Raw genomic sequence first — 21,464 nt, forward strand, 5'->3', positions numbered from 1 at the left:
TCTACCCATAATTATAATGTCTTTTACTGACTTTTTGTGGACCTTCTCTTTCACACCCTTAAGTAATCTTCATTCACATCAGTATTCTCATGGAAAAACCAACATCACGTACATCAGTGCCAGTGTATTCCTCTAGTATGACACAACATCAAACAGCCTGACCTTCTCTTTTCTTTTGTCTGAGCAAAAAAAAAAAAATACTTAAAACCAAAACTACTCTATTTGAGCTTTAAGGTACAATATAATTTCAGATGCTTGGAGTTTCATTTTTAATTAAGCATTAAAATAGGATGAAGGCAACATCAAAGCAATAAATACTGTTTAAAATGTTTCCAAAGAGAATTATTTTGAATGCATGGGTTTGCTGTGAGCTTCGACAAGAAGTTTTTCCTCCATTTTTCTCCTCATTAAGCAGCAACTCCAGGTGAAAGACCACTGTGTTAATGACTCTGCGTGGAGAATTTTAATGAAAATTGATTTGAAGGTCTCCTAGTTCGCCACTCATGAACAACACCAGAACTGCATTTGAATGTCATGGGTTTTATTCCAAGTGGCTTGAAACTCTTATTATATGCATCAGTAAAGGAAAAGACTCCAGAGTAAGACAAAGCACGCACAGAAGATGAGGAATTGCTGTACAATTCATCTCATGCAAACACTCAAAACCACAGCACAAAATCTAGAAATGTTCAAAGAAGCTGGATGTAGCACCTGAAGTGAGTTAGCTCTGGTCCCACCTGAGCTGAACCCCTGCCTTACCCTGTCTGCACCCACACTGTCCTTTAGCTCAGACTGAGGGCAGCTCCTTTTTGACAAATGAATCTGCATGAGAAGCAGTCTACAGGCCACCACAAAGTCACCCGCAGGCAGCTGACACAGTTTCTGATTTTCACAAAGCTCGCCTTCTCTTTAGAGCAAGGTTGCTTTAGAGACCACTCAAGAAATACCAGGAGGGGTTCTTTATCTTACTTTTTAATGCTTTAAAAACCAAATGACATAAGCTCAACTTAGTCAGCAAGTCGACATTTGCTGAAAGATCATTTCTGGCCCAGAGGGGAGCACAAGGATTCCTGTTTATAGTCGTTGATAGGCTGCCCAAGAGGTGACAGTAACAAGTGGGCCAGTTTACCGACGCACCGCTCTGTTCTCTTCTGCAACAGCTCATCTTCCATATGAACGGACAGAAAGGAATAAAAACCTGTTTCTTCTGGTCATTTGCACAGTGACTCCAAAACCAGCAAAAGATTTGGAGCAGAAAATTGGCAGAAGCAGTTGTAGCTTAGCCATGCATATAAGCACACCATTTGTGAGCAAGAGTCCAGACTGACAGAATAAAATCTCTCAATTCAGGCCCTCTGAATTCTGCTGAGGTTTTTTTATTCAGCCTCCAAGTAGATAATTTCCAGGCATGTTCTGTTTAAAGACTATCCCATCCTCGTTTACAAGATATATCCCCCCTTGAATCATGAAACCTTCTACTTGTTTATGGTCTGGATTGGGTGAATTTCATTATTTTTTTTGATAAAGAAAGCAAGAAAAAAGTTCCTTACATCTAAAATATTACCAGAATCAACTCTTCAAAGGTTAACTGCACCAAAAGATAAAATCCCTGTATACAGGCTGCAACATGAGATAAGCTTGTTTATACATGGCTATGACAGAAGTTCTCAAAGTGTTTTTAAACAGCAAGAAGAACATCTGCTATCCCTGAAATTTAAGGGTATCAGTCATTTTTCTAAGCAGTGCTTAAAACCACTTGCAGATTTTCACCACCTGAAAACACTGGGGTAGCCACCGGGGTAGGAAATTTAGTCAGTGACTATCTTTAAATAATTTTTTTACTGTTTTGGCAATCAGGTAAGTTATGCCCTTATGCTTGTTGAGCCAGATGGACACAGATCCAGAGTTCTGCAGCATACAGCTCTGTCTAGTCTCTTTAGAAATACTGTGATAGCCTCACATACAAGTTCTGGGCTCTAATACGGACACACTAAGCTATGTTAGCCGTAGAGTACAATTCCTATGTTTTAAAAATCCAGTTAAAGAGCTTTCATCACATTCTATAGATTATTACTCTAGATCATTACTACAAGTTAATGCACAATTCCTTCTTTGCCATGTTCAAAGTAGAAACATTGGGAACAATCCCAATCCCAATTCTCTCAGCCTGATGCTCTACTATTACAACATTAACTCATTTGGAAGAGACTCAGAAATTAGTTAGTCTTTTGGCACGGTAATCTCAATGGTAAAATGCTCTCCCATCCCTCCCACAGCCAACCCAGAGTAACACATGACTCAGGGTGGCTGCAGGGAAGCGAGTTAACAAGACAAACAGTGAGACTTCCTTTATTTCACCGGTAAGGTTGTACATGTGTGACTTGGTAATTGGTTACGTGGCATAGAAAAATATTTGCTCAGAAAATACATGCATTATATTTGCTTGTTAAGAATAAAACCTACTCCTTCTCTTCCAGTGCTGCTTAAGAGATTTAATCTGCCTCACTCCCAGCTTCTCAGAAGAAGGAAACCCCGGGCTGAGCACCGTGCACCGCTTTAATCGCTTCCTCTCCCTCTGCCCTGCATTCCAGAGGAACTTAAAAACTTGTTGACACCTGTACGGTGTTTCAAAAGCCTCAATTTCAGCAGGTGCTTGTGGGCTCCAAAGCATCCAAGGGAGTCAACTGGCAAAAACCTGTCACCCTCAGTCTTTGCAGTGAAGTTGCCACATCAAACTGGGAAGGCAAATACAATATCCAGCTTGCTTCATTGTCATGCCCGAGAAGTCACTTGTTTGCCACTTGCCTTGACCAGCAAACTTCAGTGACAATCTTTTGAGGCTTCTTTACACAAGACAGAAGGCAGTATGTGTACTGCAGAGTGAACTGACTGGAAACATTGCATTAAGCTCTGTGCACGCACCAGCGCTTTCAGAGAGGGTCCTCTCCAGCACACGGGCACAGCTGACTCTCGGATTTACCGGCATTTTCCAAGCTCACAAAGCGCTGCACAGGCACAGCAGCGTCAAGTCAGAGGTGAAACTCTACTGTGACAGAGCTGGAGCAGATCTAGAAGTAACCCATCCTGCTCACCTGCTCCATCCACAGACAAATCCCTTTGCATGTTGTTCCTGTTCATCACAGATTTCCAGCACCTGCCCCTATTCCCTGCCACTGCCACACTCTCTAGGACCAGGCTTGGCACCATTTGGGCAGGATCCATGTGGGATCAAGCATCATACAGCAAAACCACACAAAATTAGCCAACCCTGCTGCAAAATGTATTTGGCTGCTGACACAACACCCCTCCAGCAACACCCCATCCCACCACTGATAACTTGAAAAGAGGGAGAGAGAGACTAAGTGCTAATAAAAATTAACCTTGCAAAGTAATTGAGAAGGGACAAGGAAACAGAGACAGGAAATTATGCTTAATCATTTTCTGCCTGCACATTCACTTTTGGGAAGATTAGGGTAAGAATGCCTTATTTTGTATGGGCATATGACAAATGCCTGATTTTATTTTCAGTTGAGTAAAACACGCGGTTATAGTTTCAGGATTAACGGACCTCAAAGTACCTCAGTTTGTTTTCCCTTGTAAAAACTGTTAAATTTTTCAGATACGGTTAGTATCACTATCTGCTAATTAACTAACAAGTAACTGTAAATATGTTACTATGGATCTTTTTAGAAATTTTATCAAAATAAAGTTTCTCATAAAACCACAATGCTTTTTCATTTTTCATCTTAAGTGTTTTGCTTACAGGCACTAAGCTTTCTTATTTCAGGCTTCTGCCCACTGAAATCCCCATCAAAAGGCTAAACTGTCTCCCCAAAATTCACTGACAGTTCTTCACAGAGCAAAGCAGTCGACCTTTCCAAGCCTCATTAATCTGTTTGAGCTGCCACAGCCAAGGGCTGAAGGGAAAAGCAGAGGAAACTTCAATTGGAAAATATTTTGACATAATTGACCCAGATGACAAACTAAGCTTAAGCACATGTCAAGCACGGGGAGTGGTACAAAAGCCTCGGCTGGGTGATACAGGAAGTTAAATCAAGCCAAGGTGAAGTCAGAGCCCTGGGAACAGTGTATATTTTTGTAATTACTGCTAATTGAAAAAAGAAAAAAGATTCCTTCATCCCAAGCTCTTAAGTAACAGCAAATAAAATGTCAGGAATATTTTCTTTCCTCTTTATTTTTTTTTTTAAAATCACACCACAGTTGGAGCTCCTAAGCACTGCAAATGATATTTTAGAACAGTATAGTTTCACATCATCTGTACTATTGCTTTGCTTGGTGTTAACATCCCTAAACACTCCTTACTGTCACAGGTGGGTTTGGTTTTCTTTGTTTGTTTTGTGTGATGGTTTTTTTTAAAGTATTGCTTCATCCTGTTTAGAACAATTACTGCATCTCACTTAGCTGAATTCCAAGGGGTTTAACTTTTGGAGGTCTAAATTCTATTTTTCTTTTTAAGATTAAGCTGGTTTTTGTCACTATGCCTGAGTTTCTGCCTTAGTTTTGATTTTAAACAGACGAATGTTAAAAAGCACTGAGCAACAAGAGGAAAAATGATGCTTCCCAAACCTTTGCAAGAATATAGAAGTTACATGATTTTTGTTGCTATATATTTTATAAACTCAGGTAAACTGCTGGCTGGACAGAAAACAGAACTCCAAGTCCCCACAGATCAGACCATCAGCTAACGAATTCATCATAACTGGGTGATGGAGTTTATCTGGGTAGGTACCATGATGGTGTCCCCCAGCCTGACAACATCAGAGCAAACTTCAGTGTTCATTCTGAAATAGGTTAAAACCAAAAAAAGCACAATGGTTTTCTTGTTTGGTAGTAAAGTTAATGACCTAAATACCACAATAATAACAGGGGAAAAAAAATTCCACTCAATTGCTTCCCAGAAAAGCAACAGAAAGTCTGTAAAGTAATACTCATTAGGTTCTTAGCACAGCACAGTGATACAGGATTTGCTAAAAATAAAATTAAAAAAAAAATCCAAGAGGGCAGTCATAACAAATCTAAATAAACTAAGATGCAAGACAAATGCAGATATAATTATCTATGCCATGCAGCAAGATAAAGGAGTTTCCTCCAAAAATATTCTTATAATATCACCACAAACCATTAGTGGCTTAATAAAAATATTTCTTAAAAAAGCAGCCAGTCAAAGCTGACCCTAAGTGCAGGAACTGTCAGAACAGTACAGAGAAATACCTACCACATAAATAGTCAAAAGAGGGGAAACAACCCACAGAAATAATACAGTGACAAAGGCTTTCATTTCCTTCATGTTCAGTTTCAGAAAGTTAGATGACATCTAAAGCAAAAGTGTCAGAGAGCTGGTTGTATAATATAACAAGCAAGGTGTCACCAGCCTGGCAGAAGCTGAAAATTATATGCCTCTCATCCTGTTAATATGGATAGGTCTAACATCTGTACAGAAATATCCTTTTCCTACTAGTAAAAAATGCACAAAATACATTTCAGAAGAAAATTACAAACTCTGGGGTGAGCACAGTAGGGTTGTGAAGAAGCACAAAATGCAGAGAAGGCTGACTGAAATAAGCATTCAAACAGATCAAAAACTATTGATAAGACTGGTGATCAATCCTGAAGGATGAAAAAATTCTCCTAATTCCTTCCTTCACACAGTCTTATACTCGCTTGTATCCATGACCACAAAACACTGAAAAATCTCCAAGAAGCTGAGAATAATTCAGTTGCCTTTCCTGTAAGAGGTTTGGGAGAGGGGAATAATCCAGATGACCACTAAAACCCTGAAAAGCCTCAGTACTGCAAGAGATTTAGGAAAGGGGGTTGACGGGAAGGAGCAGGAAAAGCCATCCCCTGGAAAGTAGTTGACAATCTCCTCCTCAGTAAATTTAGCAGATACATTGTATTGGAGACAAAGAAAGTCGAGAGAAGGAATAAAAATAAACAATTCCCCTTAGGAATCATATGCAAGATTGCTTTGTAAAACAAACCATCCAACAAACTGCTTTTCTCTTGGAAAAGCAAAAGGTCACCAATCTTGGTGAAAATACAGCTATAAAAAGTTTTTGGCCAAGTATCAAAGAGCATGTTTACAAAAGGGCCACATTCATTGTAACATCAACCATTCAAACCTCACAATAGATTTCAGGAGAGAACAGGATGCAACGTCAAACATCTGCTATCACATTATTTTCTGCAGCTCCTCTGCCCAGAAATGACATCCAGACTCTGCCCATCTCCCAGCCCTTGCAAGAGGCCGGTCAGACGGAGCTGTGACAGCTCCCCCCGTGCCCAAAACAGATGGAAAGGTCACATTTTAACAGTTCACACATAACTCAGCTGAAACATCTCATTTAACAGAGTCAGCTGTCCAAACTGCACAGGCACTGCACACACACATCTGGAAAACAGGGCAGAGCCTTCCTGGAAGCCAGCTGGGGCAGGGGCGATACCTGCAGCACTGAGGCAGGACAGACAACTTAAGACCAGGAAAGTACATCCAGCACTTCTGGAGAGCTGGACTTTCTGTGCCCATGCATCTGAAGTGTAGTGTGCAGACACAATAGGTCCATCTTTCAAAAAATCACTGGACCAAGCAAGCACTGCATGTACCAGAATTGATTTCCTCTCAGGTTTCAGACACAGGGAGACACAGCATCCAGCAGCAGGCTCCCACAGCCAAAGCTAAGCCTCCTGTCTGCAGTCCCTTCCTGAGAAGGACCCAGGAACCTGTGCTCCCTGGACTATCCCAGAAGAATACACATATCCTGCAAGCTGTACAGCAGACACTTTTCATCAAAATTACTTATTTGAGGCAGGAGAGACTGGAAGGAAAATGCAAGTCTGAAAAGTGAATTATCAAGAAACACACTCTCATTTCAAAAAACCTGATGTCAGTTCCAGGGATGGATATTTGAGACACATGTAAAGAATAGGAAAATTAATAGAGCTATAAGCAAGAAAAGTCCCCTCTCAAAAAAACAAAATAAAATCAAAACCCCACGTATTCATCTACTTTGGATTTACTGCAGGAACACGTGCAGCAGAAATTAATCCACGGCTGTTGAGCTTGAAGAAGTGCTACAGACCATGTTTAACACATTTAGTACATGATGGATGTTGCCTTTTTCCCCTCCAAGAAACAAATGTGAAGTTAGAGCAAGTGGGCTAAGTTCCCTTCCTGGAGTCAACATATCCAAGGCTGGACATGCTCCAGAGATGTGCTTCTTGAAACATCTGTACATCAAATATTTGACCAGTTCCAGCTCAAGGGACTTAAACCAACAGGGAATAAAAGGCAGTTTCCTCAAGCCAGCCCCTTCTGCTGCAGGTTGTCAGTGACAGGGGGGTTGCACCCTCAGAACTCCACCATGGAAAAACTGTACACAAGCATTTCCTATCAGTGCACCTTTGGATACCTCCTGGTCAGCAGGAGCCACCTTTAGACAATTAACTGCACCAGTAAAAATGTCTGATGGAGCTATGACTGAGGGATACAGGAGAGCAACAGCACTCATTTTTAACTTGGGGTTTTTGAGTGCTACCTTTTTTCCCCACCCTCTCAGGCACCAGTGCTTCGGGCGAGACAAAGAGCAATGTTTTCTTTTAAGCAGCGCAGGAGGAAAAGGTTACCTTGTTTACCAGTGACTCTGGAGTACAAAGAACTACTTTGTCTTTATGGAAGAGGCAGTAAAGGCAGTGTTTCTTAAGGGCTGAGGTTTCCAAGGCTGCTCTTGTTGAAGTGACCGTGACCCAGAGGCCTGTCTGCAATCCCAGGAAACCCGGGCAGTGAAGGGCTGTTGGCTTCAGGGTCAGAGTGACTGCCCCTGATCCCAGAGAGGACAGGATCCAGAGCTACAGCTACAGCGTGCCTGAAAGGAGGAGGAAGCTGTGCAGAAACACTAACACAGAAGGCTTTGTGAGCAAAGAGATGGTCAACAGAGAAGAGGACGTGATCTTACTGCTGAGAAGGAGATACTTTCAAAATACTTAAACAAATGTTTTTTCTTGCACTTCATTAACATTCTGACACAGCTGCAGGACTACCCCATGTGGAATCACTCTGCTATCCTTTTTTTTCCTTCCTATGCATTGAAGCTCAGTATTATTATTAAATAGCTTCCATTCATGTATTTTCCATACAACCCACAGTGATCAATTACACTGATTCACAGGCAACGAATTCCAAAATTTTTCTATACCTAAGGTGTTTCTTAACGCTGAGAGAATATCCCATTTATCCAGGACTACTCCAGATATAACTGATTTTGCAAACTTTCTAAAAAGTGATGAAGTAGAACTATTTCCCCTGAAAAAAAGGCAAATAGGACAAGAAAAATCTGAAATGAAACATAAAGAATAAGATAAAGAAAGTGACCTTCCTGAGGAAAGAAAAGGAATGTAAGAGATGACATGATAATATTTCCATGCAAGCAATTATTACAGTAAGAGCAGCTATCCACTACCCAGAGTTGTGTTTCATTTATATTACTTTAGGAATTTCACTGCTGCCTTTCTAAAATACTTTAAAAAATGCCATTATTTAAGATATCACTCCACAGCTTACCCACCCATCCAACGTACAATTTCTGTGCTAATATTTTTTAAAAGCATTCAAGAAAGCACTACTTCTTCTCATAAGAAAACCCAAACCTTTCTTGATATTTACAAGGTGTTTGCTGTAGCATCATATATAAGGATCAGAAACAGCAAGAGCCACTGGATTCTAACACTGGAAACTGGTAAACCACGAGTTGTTATGCAGGAGTGAAGAAAATGTAAGTCTTAAAATGGCCTACCTTAACTGCCAAGAAGTTGAGCCCACTTTCGTGGGCCAAAGCTTTTGCTATCATGGTTTTTGAGCACCCAGGAGGTCCATAAAGCAGCACACCTTTTGGAGGCTGGATCCCCATGCGGATGAAGGACTCAGGATGTTTGAGAGGCCACTCAACTGCCTGCTTCAATTTCAGCTTCACCTCTTCTAGTCCTCCTATGTCCGACCAAGAGACCTGCAAACAGACATGTGGCTCAATTCAGACCACTCTGCTCAATCTGGACAACGGAGAAAAACTATTAAAAAAGTTAACCAAAAAGTGCTCCATAGAATGTGTACTGGTTATTTCACGAAGTTGTTTTTAAGGAGTTACTTCTTCAAAAAGCCTTTTATAAGAAAGAAGCAGTTATTAATAAAGTCACACATCGTAAAGGAGGATTACACTTGCTTTATGCTGGAGGATGCACATGAAATATACTCTACTTCAAAGGTCAACAGCAAAACCAGCAGTCACAACTCAGTTCTCTCATTTTTAATGTGATGCTGAACTTGTAACAGGACTGACTGTTAAAAGTTTGGGGGCGTTTCTCCACCTGCCAACACTATCACTCCAATATAGGACTTGGGCACTTGGAGATGTGACTAGAAGCTTGAGATCAAACCAGCCTCCAAACACACAAGCATCTATGGCAAAGCAAAGCCACATACAAAAGGCAACACTCAAACCCACCTACAGCTAAAAAACAAGTGCAGTTCAATGTGCTCTGCTGAAGACACAAGACAGGCTTGTCAGGAATACATCAGGGCAGAACTAATATGTCCTACCCAAAACAGTAGACAGATCTAAAACCTGTTACACCTCTCCCCACATCGCTGTCAACAAGCCCAAGACTTTTCCCTGCATCCCCCAGCCTGTTCTTTGTCCTGTCACCATCCATTCCCGTCCACTTCAAATATTAAACATGTCAAAACGCACCTAAATCAAATGATCTTCTGCCTTAAAACACTCTCCCAAAAGTTTGCTAGACATAAATCATCCTTCAGCTCTGGAAAGCCAGTTCGTTTGAAAGGCAAGCAGAGTGCTACCGAGAGGCAAAGTATTGCCTTTCTCCTGAGCTGAAAACTGTTTTTACCCCTGGCCTGTCCTTATTTTCTCCTGATACCAGTACATGGAGTGGAAACCAGAAGCAGACAGTCCCTGAAAGAGGCAGTTCAGTCTCTTATTGAAGTGGAAGAAAAAGAGCATTTGGATGTGGTGGGAGCACTTTTGTTTAAGACCAATCGTACCTCCAACCACACAGAACTTCTCCTGGATTGTCAGACTTGGACGTGGAACAAAATTACAAAGGCAGCAGAGAGCAGACAGCAAAAATCAAGACATGTGGGTCAACCCCCGAGAAATACTCTGAGTTTAAAGGCTAACTGGAAGGTGAGGAGCCACCCATCTGCTGCCTAAACATCATCTCTCACATCAAGAATATGTTAGAGGAACACTAGAAAAAAAATCTCTTTCTTAGTGACCAACAGCCTCTGGTTCTTAAGTAATTAACTAATTTATAAGCCTGGGAAAGTATCAAATATGTAGAGTTGATCACCACTGCGAACCAAGAAGGATCTGAGAGCAGAGGGGTCTGTCAAAAGCAAAAGAAATTCCTATCACCTGACAATGAGCTGAGTATCTTGGGCTACCAACACAGCTGAGACAGAGAGAGACAGAAATCCACATACAGACTTTTAACTACAATGAAGCAAACAGACAAGTTCATAAAAAGTGAAACCATGTGCCAGATACCTCACTTGCACCTTTCCACTGTTCCACCCATGCAAACCCTTTTCACTCAAATTTCAAGGTTGAGTAACATAATTAAACTCAGGACAGTTAAACTCAATCTTCCCATGTTACATAAGTTTGTGTTTCTGATTCAGATATGAAAGAGTGTGGTTTAAGTTTCATCTAGAAAAGCCGTATTACCTACCCCCACAACCCTTAATTCTATCCAGCAGCTCTGTAAACTGCACACAACTACATCCTGGTGCTCTTAAACTACTTTTTCTTAGGAAAGATGACAGACAACATAAGCTTGTTCTCCTTTTTCAGTAACAATCCTTACACATACCTGGTAAAGACTAGTCATTCTTATCATCATGTCTTTCCATCTAGACAAAGATTTTGACAAACATGAATAAAAATGCCTTAAAAGTAATTGGCCATCAGGAATTCCCTATGACTTTCAGCAACAGAAAGCAAAACGCACTGGCAGTACTTTGCACACATATAAAAAGCCAGGGAAAACACGTAAAATGTTATTTTTACCCTCTTGCAAATATTCAGTCTACTGCACAAGTCTTCTGAGGCATTATTCAAGTGATTTTTCAGCCCCACTATCTGTCAGTTAACACCACCAAAAGTGACAGAATTGTACAGAAAAGGTGAAGTACAGCCACCTTACATGAAGTTGGTTTCCAGTAAGCTGGAGACTTATTCTGATTTTGCTCACATTGAAAACTGGGAAAGGGAAAAAGAGGAAACAACTGGGTCAGGGCATACAAACATGGCTACTAAAGTGCGAGATCTCCTATAAAAAAAAACCAAACTAACCAGTCAGAAATTCACTTATTTAGAATTTCTATAATACAAGGTATGGAATTGAAGCAGCAATGGTATTAATAAACCACTACTTTCACATTCTGGTCAAGCTGTAAATAAAACAGATCTTTATTTCCTCATTTCAAAAGGAGAGAGATAAGTGTGGGTGGGGACAGTCCGCCAGCAACAGCTACACTGCTTTCACCTGCACAGGAACTCAAAGGGAAGCTCTTGCAACACCAGCAATGAAGTGTGATATTCTGTCACCATGGAAATGATTTTAAAGATTAGCCTTGGGGCTGAGCTTACACATACAAAGCCAGTGCTCTGCTGCAGTGTGTAAGACACCGAGATTTCATTAGTGCCATAATCTCCCCAGGTCAACAGAGCTCAGAATACGACCCAGAGCGGCAACTCCCCAGAGGTTATTAAGCACCAGCAATGAAGAAATAAAGCAGACGTGCAAAGGATGCCTCATCCAGAACCTTTTGGCTGCAAAGACACAAATCTGAGTGTTGAATTACAGCAAAGGGAGTGAAAGAGGCAAGCAAAACCCACAGCTAACAACATTTCAGGAAGACCCATAGGAGAAGGAGGAACAGTAACTACAGTGCAACTCTCCAAAGAGCTGCAGTATTAACTTCCTGATTTACAACGTGCATCCCCTCTCTCCTAAGCCCCTGCTGCAGAAAAAGCAGCCTTCTAAAAAGGCTGTAACACATAGCAAAGTTCAAGAAAGGTTCTGTAAAAATGGAAAACAAGATGCTATGTGGAACCAGGCAGCGAGTATTTTGCATTTGCCTTGGTCACAGCCAACACACACGGCAATCCGGGCACACGAGGAAGGACTTGTGGCTTTATTTAGAAGTTACTTTGAACTCTTGTCATTCAATTATCAGGTTAAAAGTCACAAAAACTTCAGTTTAATTCAGCATGTGCATCAGTGGTTTTACCTGTAACTAATTACACAGGCCAAAATTCCCATCCGCACCAAGGGGGCTGCCAAGTGAATCCTATATCTGCAATAAATAGCTGAAAAGCTATTTATTTATTTCTTCTCTTTGGGAAAAAAAAATCTCATAGCTGATAATTTATTTAGTATTTAAAGTTATTTTTAGAAAGGATTTTTTTTAGATGATAGTGGTCACAGAATCATAGAATGGCTTGAGTTGGAACAGACCCTAAAGATCATCTAGTTCCAAACTCCCCTCCTTTGGTAGGTGATAAGGGAGGACACAAAATCTGTTGCATCCAGTACTTAAGATTCCACTTTAAACTCACCCCAGGCACCAAGCAGATGGCCTCAAATTTACACTGCATCTTCACAAAACATGCAGGTCCTGTCAGCACAAAAGGAGTCTGCACTATGCTGTTATCTTCCCTTCAATAAAGGGATGAATTTCAGTAGTATTGCAGTAACTCAGGAGGTGTTTAACAAATAAAATCAAGTGACAATCAAGGAAGCCCCTGGCAGGATGGTTTAGTGGACAACAGGAGCCTGAGCAGTAGGTTGGCCTGGACTGAGAACAGATTTCCTGCAGTACCTCAAGACCTTACTTCTACCTGTCTGTATTGCGCTGTTTAGCAGCATTCCACATGGCTCCAAATGTCCTGGTACGCCTAAGAGGCAGAGCACAGGGATAACAACGTGAGCCCAAGAGCCAGTAGCACAATAAGCAATGAAAGAACTAGTAACTCTGGTTCTCAGCAGAGCCACTCAGCCCTTGTGGATATCAATGCCATGACACCACTTCCAGGAAAAGCTGCCTGGGGCCGGCCCAGGCAATTCCACCCAGCACTTCCCTGTGCAGCGCCGACTCTTAACAAGCCAAGTGTGACATCCCAGCTGGCTGTGTGCAGCATCCAGTGCGTAGATTTTATTTCCCATTCCTATAGTTTGGGAGTAAGGGTCTGTAGTTGTGCAATCTAATTCCCAAGTGACTCATCTTCATGCAATGAGACATAAATGGTTTCTTCTAGGGCTTGGGGAGCTGCTGAGAAACACCAGCACAGCCACTCACAGGGTCAGGATTCAGCAGGGTTAAACACACGTTCTTTCGCTCAATCTTCTTAACCCAGATCAGAGTTGTCTTAAACCAGATCAGCTCCCCAGCCCAATTTATGTTGAGTCTGCTACTGAACTACTCTAACATGTAATTGAGAGGGCAGGGAGTAGGATAAAGATGAACCTGACACCACCAAAAGAACTATTCATATAAGCACAGCTTGTGACAGGCTTGGCAGTGATATCCTGTGTACAGTGCTGAATTCTGCTTTCAGTTAAAAACATAATGAAACTGAAGACACTCAGGTCACATTTAAGTGAAAATCACAGCAATCAAACTCTCCACAGCTTTGTTTCAACACACTTTGGTTACAAATGCTAACAGTTTGTTTCTGCTTTAGTTTGTGTTTGCTTCATAAAAGGCTCCAGCCTTCATGGCTGCTCAGGACCAGCTTTGAGCAGACATCTGAAGATTTTTACCCCATTAACCCCCTCAGTATATAAAACTACATACCAGGAGATCTGCTCCTGCACTACAAACTCTTCCTAAAGCATTTAGGAACTTAAGCTTCTGCAAATGGTTCTTCAAAATCATAAATAAATAAACAAATATGGAAACAAAAAGACTATGCACCGCATTTACTGGTAACTTGAGGCTTCCACCTCACAAAATTCCTCTCTTAACGTGGCTCTGGCAATGCTGCCGGAGTATTGCACAAAACAACTTACTTTTGGCACATCAATTGCCACCTCCCTCATGGCACTGGGCCTGACATCATTCATCCCCTGCAGGAAGTCATTGAAAGCAATCATCACTGACCCAGCCACCTCGGTGTCTAACAGGTTAGGGCTCTTCCCCAGCGTTCTCCGCAAGGCGTGCAAACCTATTGAAACAAAAAAAACCATGGAAATATGTAGACTTCCTCTTGGTTCTCACAAACAAAGTGTACCACACACAAACACAGAGCAGCACTGGAAAGGAAATGATGTCCAAAGGAATGTCTCAGCGCCAGGTCTGAACTGCGTCAGAGAACATGCGAGACACTTCTGCTGGGAGAGCATGAAAAAGGGGATTTAACAACCATAGACGGAATATAAACTAAATCTGTTCCAAAAGCCAGGATGAAACAGCCTTGTTCCCGTGTTCCCAGAGGGAAAAACTCTAAACATCCATACATTGATCTGAACACATTTCTAAACCACAGAGGAAGAGGGACAACGGATATTCAAGGCAACACTAAATCAGCATAAGTAAGACATCTGCAACCTTTTCCATTTCTCTGTTATCAGGACTGTATTTTCTAAGCTGCTCTTAAAAGCAAACTGATGAGGTTTCTTTAACCTTCACTGGAACCCTATTTTGCCACCTGGTAAGATGCCAGACACCTATCTTTTTCTTGACATGCAACAAACATTCCCTGCAACACCCAACAACTCTTAATTCCCTTCAGTGATTATACTTTTCAAATCAGGCATAGCTTTTACCTTCTCCTTTGTTTGGCCAAATCACTCACACACAATACCTATAAATCTTCATACTAATTCCTAGTTTCCCCTATAAATCAATCCACCAAAGGCCACACAAGTCCCACCCACTCACACATCAATATATCAATACTCCTTGGGCAGGACCAGGCTGTACCATTTGCAGCTCCCAGGCATTCCCTGGAGAGCAACTACAGCCCCTGTTGTGTAAGATGCCCGGAAGCATCATGGTTTTCCCACTGTATAATTATCCCTTTTGAGGTCTAATATAATTCAGAGTTCTATTGCTTCTGTTTCCAATCCTGTTCTGTGAACTGAAGCTGTCAAATATCTTATTTTATATATTATTAGTTGATGAGCATAATTTTATATGCAGGTATATACACATCAGATATTACATATCTGTTGCCATGTGTTCCCAAACAAATGAGGCAGTTCATACCCCAGCAGTTCACCTTGCATGACCATAAAAAGACAAACATTTGTTAAGTCTCTTCTATATTTAACCAAACAAAACATCAATTAGTGCTACATGAAAGGACAATAAAAGGGATTAAGCCGTTTCTGAAAATAGACATGGTTTTAACTTTCAGCAGATTGTTGTCTTTTTTTTTCCCCCTACAGAGGCACTGGTAGAAGCAGACATGCAACATTTCTGACAATGACAGGAATTCTGCATTTCCTACAATATATACAACGTGTGAAGAGATATAATATGTCCCCTGTGAAGCAGTACAGCTGGTGTCTCTCCATAAACTGCCAATTACAGCAGAGTCTGAGCACCTGCATCCAATACCCAGGCTCTTAATACAATAACACAAAGAAAAAAAGTTTGTAATTCAAGTTTCCCCTTGCACAGAACATCCAAAACTAATAAGATACATAAATAAAAACATTCCATGAGGCCAAGGAGAAAAATGAAAATCTGGTCACCAGAGGACAAGTATAAAATATAACTGACTCATTTTAACAACCCAGACAATTTTCATGGTATTCCTCACCCCCTTCTTCCTTCTTCTAAGGAGTTCATTTTAAGCAAACAAAAAACTTAAGTGAGACAACACAGATTCACCCCTCAGATTTAAAAATTACATCCAGGCAAATAAACTCAACATCTTACTCCAGTGTCACTGCAGTCAACACTTTGCAGGGTGGGAGCGGGTATTTGGGTTCAGTCTTACATTTTCTTTTTGGTGAAGTCAATTCACATGGCACTCTCACTTTAAAAGAATGCAAGAATAACTAACACAGCATGAAATTAAGGCATAGAGAAAGCAAGTAACTGATAAAGATCTCTGCTCATTTCTATACCTAGCAGCTCCACCAAGTACCACTTTAGCCCAGTGCTCATTTGATGCATTTTAATTTTGTCATGGTTATCTTTTTTTGTTATCTGGCATGAGTAAGTCTTAAAACCAAACAAGCTTATTTTAAAAACAGAGATTACAGCCGATAAAAAAGCCCAAGGAGAATACTGCTCTTGAGGTTTGTTACTGCCAGTGCTATGAGTACGAGTGAAATTTCGGTCCTCAGCAGTGGGTTTGAAAGGCAACAGCCTTGATCCAGAACAGGAATAAAGAGGTCACAGCTTTCCAAACAAAGCCGGAATTCATTTCAGCATGTGCACGCACACGCCACTGCACAGGTCAGCATTTAATTGAAACAATGTTTTACATTAAAACAATAATAAAAAACAGATTGAAAAAGAAAGCATGATTCTTCCTGTTTCCTCCTGTTATCATAATCATTCTTTCCTGCACTTCAGATTGACCTCTAACCAGAGGGGAGGGGGGGAGTCTCAGTAACAGGAGAAGGATACAGCCAGTGGTTTGCCGGAGGCAGAAAAACATATCCTTGTCTGGAGACGCTGAGAGATGTATTTAACGTAAGGAGCTGCAGGGTAGGATGCAAACCACGCTGCCAGAAGCAAGGCAGAGGCAAAGAAGGGGGAACATTACAGCAAACACAAGTTTATCACTACAGAAGTCACAGTGAAGATTCGAAGAGTCACACCTCAGAAAACATCAAGCAGCTCAGATCGGCTCCTGGGTATCTTCCACGTGGGAATGTTTTGGGTTGAGTATATGTCATTGCTGTTAACTGACTGAGCACAACATTCGTTTCAGCTCTGCTTGTTCCTTTTCAGATGATACTCTGTTTTTAAGAATTAATGAATATCAATAACTTTTAGCAGTGACTGAGGAGGCCCAGAAGTGGGCGAGTGGGTTTTCACTTTTATTCCAGTCCTGCCTGAGGAGAGGAAGGACTCAGACATACTTAGCCTGCTGTAAGGTCAGTGGGACTGTTCACACAGGCATGGGATACCCATTTCTAATCAAGGGATACATGACCAGCCCCAAGGACTGCCCTATGCAGAGCAGAAACTGAACTTGGAAGGCAGCCACCGATCCTCAGTGGAGCAGTATGGAAAATCCCAGTTAAAAAAAAAAAGAAAAAAGAGAGAAAAGAAAGCAGCATAATAAGGCATGCATTATTACAAACAATGGAAAACAAACAGCTTGTTCCAGCCCAGCAACTATGCGCTCTACCTCTCCAACTCATCCTGTCTGTCTAGAACAGGGGAAACTAAGTGGACAGAAGGGAAAAAACCAGCAGAACGCCCTGTCCTGGTACAGATGATCCTTCTTTGGTACCAGGCTACTCATGAGGTCAATAGCATTGTTTGTCTGTAAGATCTTCTTGCTCATAGCTTGGCTAAGTTTTGGCACATTAGATCATAATCACAAATATCTGAGCCTAAAAATAGACCCTACGACACTGCTATATTTGTCAGAGTCTGCGTATAACTACACGCCACTGTAAATAATAGAAAGCATCCACTCAGAAAGGACCAACATATATACTTTAGGTTTCCAAAACAGAATATACACAACACTTGAAGAAATAAACTGAACCAAACCAAACTGTTAATCATGCTCATTTACTGCCCGTCAGCTGCTTCTTCCACAAACCCCTCCTGCCTGGACTCACTCTACCAGAATTTCTAAGCAGCTTCAAAGAATTGTAATCTTCTTGCAAGATTGTTTACAAAAGGAAATGTTTCTTCTGATAATCTGGCATTTCCCTCCCAAATTCTTACAGCCAAACCCAGAAGACACATAGCATTTCTCCATGTGATAGCTGTCAGATCCAACTCTCCTGCATTCTAAAAACTGATTCTCTCCTGCATGGCTGGCAGTGGAATACTCCACAGAGGAGCATGGATGGGTAAGATCTCAGCTTCCAAATGGCACTGGATGGGGCATCTTCCTCTATTGCCAGGTTTTTACGTACTACACTACAAAATTTAACAGGTTTACGCACAAAAAAATTTTCATATTACTTAGAAACAGTTTATAAATATATTTTTAAACTTTTTTTTAAATTTAACATGTCCATAAAATTCACACCTACTTAAAAAACAAATTAGGAAGCAGAAAGCCTTGCTTTTTGCTCTCAAAACCATACTCTGCAATCTGTCTTTAGCTGCCAGAGCTATATGGGAAAATCCCTGAAGAACTTTTCGTACTGTTTGCACAGGAAAGATAATGCCCTTAAATCCCTTGTAACCCATAACACTGCAAATTCACCGGGCTAACCTGAGCACTAACCTACTGTAGGGATTATGTACAGGATTTATAGTCCTTCCTGAAGAGCCCTGGCATTTGCTGGAACATGTCTATGGAGCTGCCTGAAAGTTGCTGAGAGGTAGGACAGGGGAGAGGAAGGAAGGAAGGAGGAACTGTATTTTCCAAACTTCTTTCGTACAGGAAACGGTTTATTCACAGATCAGGTACACACACGTCATTTATCCTAATCCAGTGACAACAGAGGGAAATAAGGAATACCAGACTGCCTGTTCCTCATACATAAACATACCTAAGCTAAGGGGAGTTAGAACAAAAATAAGGACCGACAGGCTACCAGAATAGCAAGGGCAGAAAGACAAGAAGCAACAGTCAGTGGCTAAAGGCTGGTCTCACTCTAATTAGGAGTGTTGGTAAGTCAGGATATAACTAAGAACTAAAGTCAGGAGACCTATGAAAACTTTGCCTGAAAATATTTAAGCTGTCCCCCAACAGTAACTAATCATTCTACTTACACATGCCTACTGCTGAGTTTGCTCCCACAGAACTAACACAGAGTAGCTGATCTTTTATCAATTAATCAAAAGAATTAAGGCTGCTTTCAGACACTGAGTTTGCCACTACGTATTCCAGAAATCTATTTTACCTGGAGCCTGAGAGGGAGTCAGAAAACATTGAATTTTTCTCCTACAGCACCATTTCTACACAAACAGTTTGTCTGAAGTATAGTTGATGACTAAGACAGTACCTGCCCCAAATTTTTTTCTGTTCTTAAGCAAAATGACATAGTGCTAAATTTTCAGAATTACATTCTAAGTACCATTTCACAGCCAGGGCTGCACCAACACACACTACCCTGGTGTCCTGCACCCTCTCACCCTTCAAATCAAACAACTTGTTTTGGGGCTGACCCTCCAAGCCATTCAAACCCAGAAGTTTCTAGATGCGTTGCCACAAATGAATAATATAGTTTCCTCCCTGCCACTCAAGCTGCAGAAGCAAGAACATGGTGACTATCTGCCAAGAAGGTTAATTTAAGATATTAGTGACAGTTATTGATCAACTCTCCTGAAAATATTCCTTATTTCCTGCCTGTATAAATATCAGCAGACAGAATGGGATGTGCTCTAAACAGATATTTAAGTACCCGACCCATAACTGTGTGTATGAAGTCAGCAACCCCATCATCCAATTAACTGCAAGCCAGTCTTGGATAAACACACACTTAAAATTAGTTATGATGAAAACCAAAAGTTCACATGCCCTGACTGCAGTAAAGTGCAACGTCCCTCGTGCAAAACCAAAAATCAAGTACCATTACAAAACAAACAAAAAAACTAAACCAAAACAAAAGCAACAAAAAAAGCCAAATATTTTATATAAGAAAAAGCAGCTACAAAAACCAACATCATGTGCACCAGCATTTCTTCCAAGAGGCAGCACCCAGATGCAGCCACTTCTACACAAAAGCCATCACATCATTCTGAGCATCTGCTGTCCTTTTTGCAGAAATATCTCCATTTCATAAAGACACTTTTTTTGGTATCGACCATCTGACTATATGTGTTATTAATATTCCCAAAACTCCCACATTTCTCACGTGACCTTTTCATGAAAAGGCAAGTGGCCTTTCCCACCTCATTTTGAGCGTCCCACAGGAACCATGTCAGTGAGGGAATGCAATAGCAGATTGCTTGCAGCAGCACAGCTTCAATCTTTATCAGTGCTACAAACAAATAAATAACACAGATATGGTATTTTCAGTCACTTTCCATAAGGAAATAAAATAATTACAGCGTGTCAGGCAGTGTTTTCCCTTTCAGATCTGTAACTGAAATAGCTTGATTTCAAAACAAACCACTCTGCAAAACAAACAATCCCATTGCCTCGGTCATCCACTGCTTTTGTCAAAATCTACACTTTGAAGTATGTCAGCCCACATTCCTACATTTAGGATCTCAATCCAAGGAAAATATCTACATTTGTGGTGTGCCCCCAGCAGAACCCGGGTCCAAATCGTGTTGGGAAAGGTTCAGACTGAATTTTTACAGCTTAAAGAAAGGAGAGAGATCCTTGATGCCCTAACACTGGGCTGTTTCATCCAGACTGTGACTGAGCTGAAACGAAGAGCCTGATTTGAGACACGAGGCTGAGAAGCCACATCTTGAAGGCAGCGTTTGTGTAACTGAAAGCCCGGTCAGAGGCTGGTCCTCGGGGTGCACAGAGCCCCACTGTTAATCACAGCAGCCCACACGGCTCATGTTTCCTGCAGGTGGCCAGGCTACCAAATCTGCAGAAGCTTGGGGGAAAAAAAAAAAAACCACATACATCTAACAAAGAGACATTCCTGGTTTTCAGGGGAATTTACTTCCCCATCCATTACAGGGAAAAAACAAAAAAACCTAAGAGACAGTCCTTCAGTTGACCATTTTTTTTTTTAATTCTTATTTTTAATGCAAGTGGATTGCAGAAACTTTTTTTTTAAGCTTGTAAAAGATACAGCAGGAAGTTTCTCAGCTCCAAAAAAAGCCAACTACAGTATCCTCATATATAAATTACAACTTTACAGATCTAATATCTACATAAAATCAATATACAGAGCTGTGGATCAAACAGCATAAAGACTCTCCATCCTAGCTGTATGATTCATCAGAACACAGGGATAATTAAAGGGGCAAATGAATAATATGGACAATAAGCTCTGCAAACAATAGGACTCAGAATTATGAACATAAGACAACAGACCACATCATGTGCCTGTGCAAGTGGCTTCACAGACTGAGCAGAGTAATGCTGATTCACACCAGTCAGAGATGCAACTCGATTCCTTGTTTCTTTAGGATTTTCTGTAACAGCCAGCTCAAACCAGTAAGCCATTCTAATCCTAAACCTAAGCAGGGTGACACCTTTAACTGTATCACATTCATGTAACTTAAAAAAACCTTTGACACACAACAAATGAGTGCTTCTTTCACACAAGTCTGTGGTTGCAATGCAGCATCCTCACTGGAAGCA

At 41.1% G+C, this 21,464-nt stretch overlaps 1 protein-coding gene across 1 annotated transcript in view; it reads right to left on the reverse strand.

Moving 5' to 3' along the window:
• SPATA5 (spermatogenesis associated 5) overlaps nucleotides 1–21,464 on the reverse strand; it is a 169,172-nt gene that overhangs the window by 133,233 nt on the left and 14,475 nt on the right. Inside the window, 2 exon segments of the mRNA XM_018083884.3 lie at nucleotides 8,811–9,020; nucleotides 14,107–14,261. Coding sequence (XP_017939373.1) covers nucleotides 8,811–9,020; nucleotides 14,107–14,261 — 365 coding nt within the window.

The sequence above is a fragment of the Manacus vitellinus genome, unplaced genomic scaffold (genome assembly GCF_001715985.3).
Source record: "Manacus vitellinus isolate BGI_N305 unplaced genomic scaffold, ASM171598v3 scaffold_69_pilon, whole genome shotgun sequence".
Classification (NCBI taxonomy): Eukaryota; Metazoa; Chordata; class Aves; order Passeriformes; family Pipridae; genus Manacus; species Manacus vitellinus.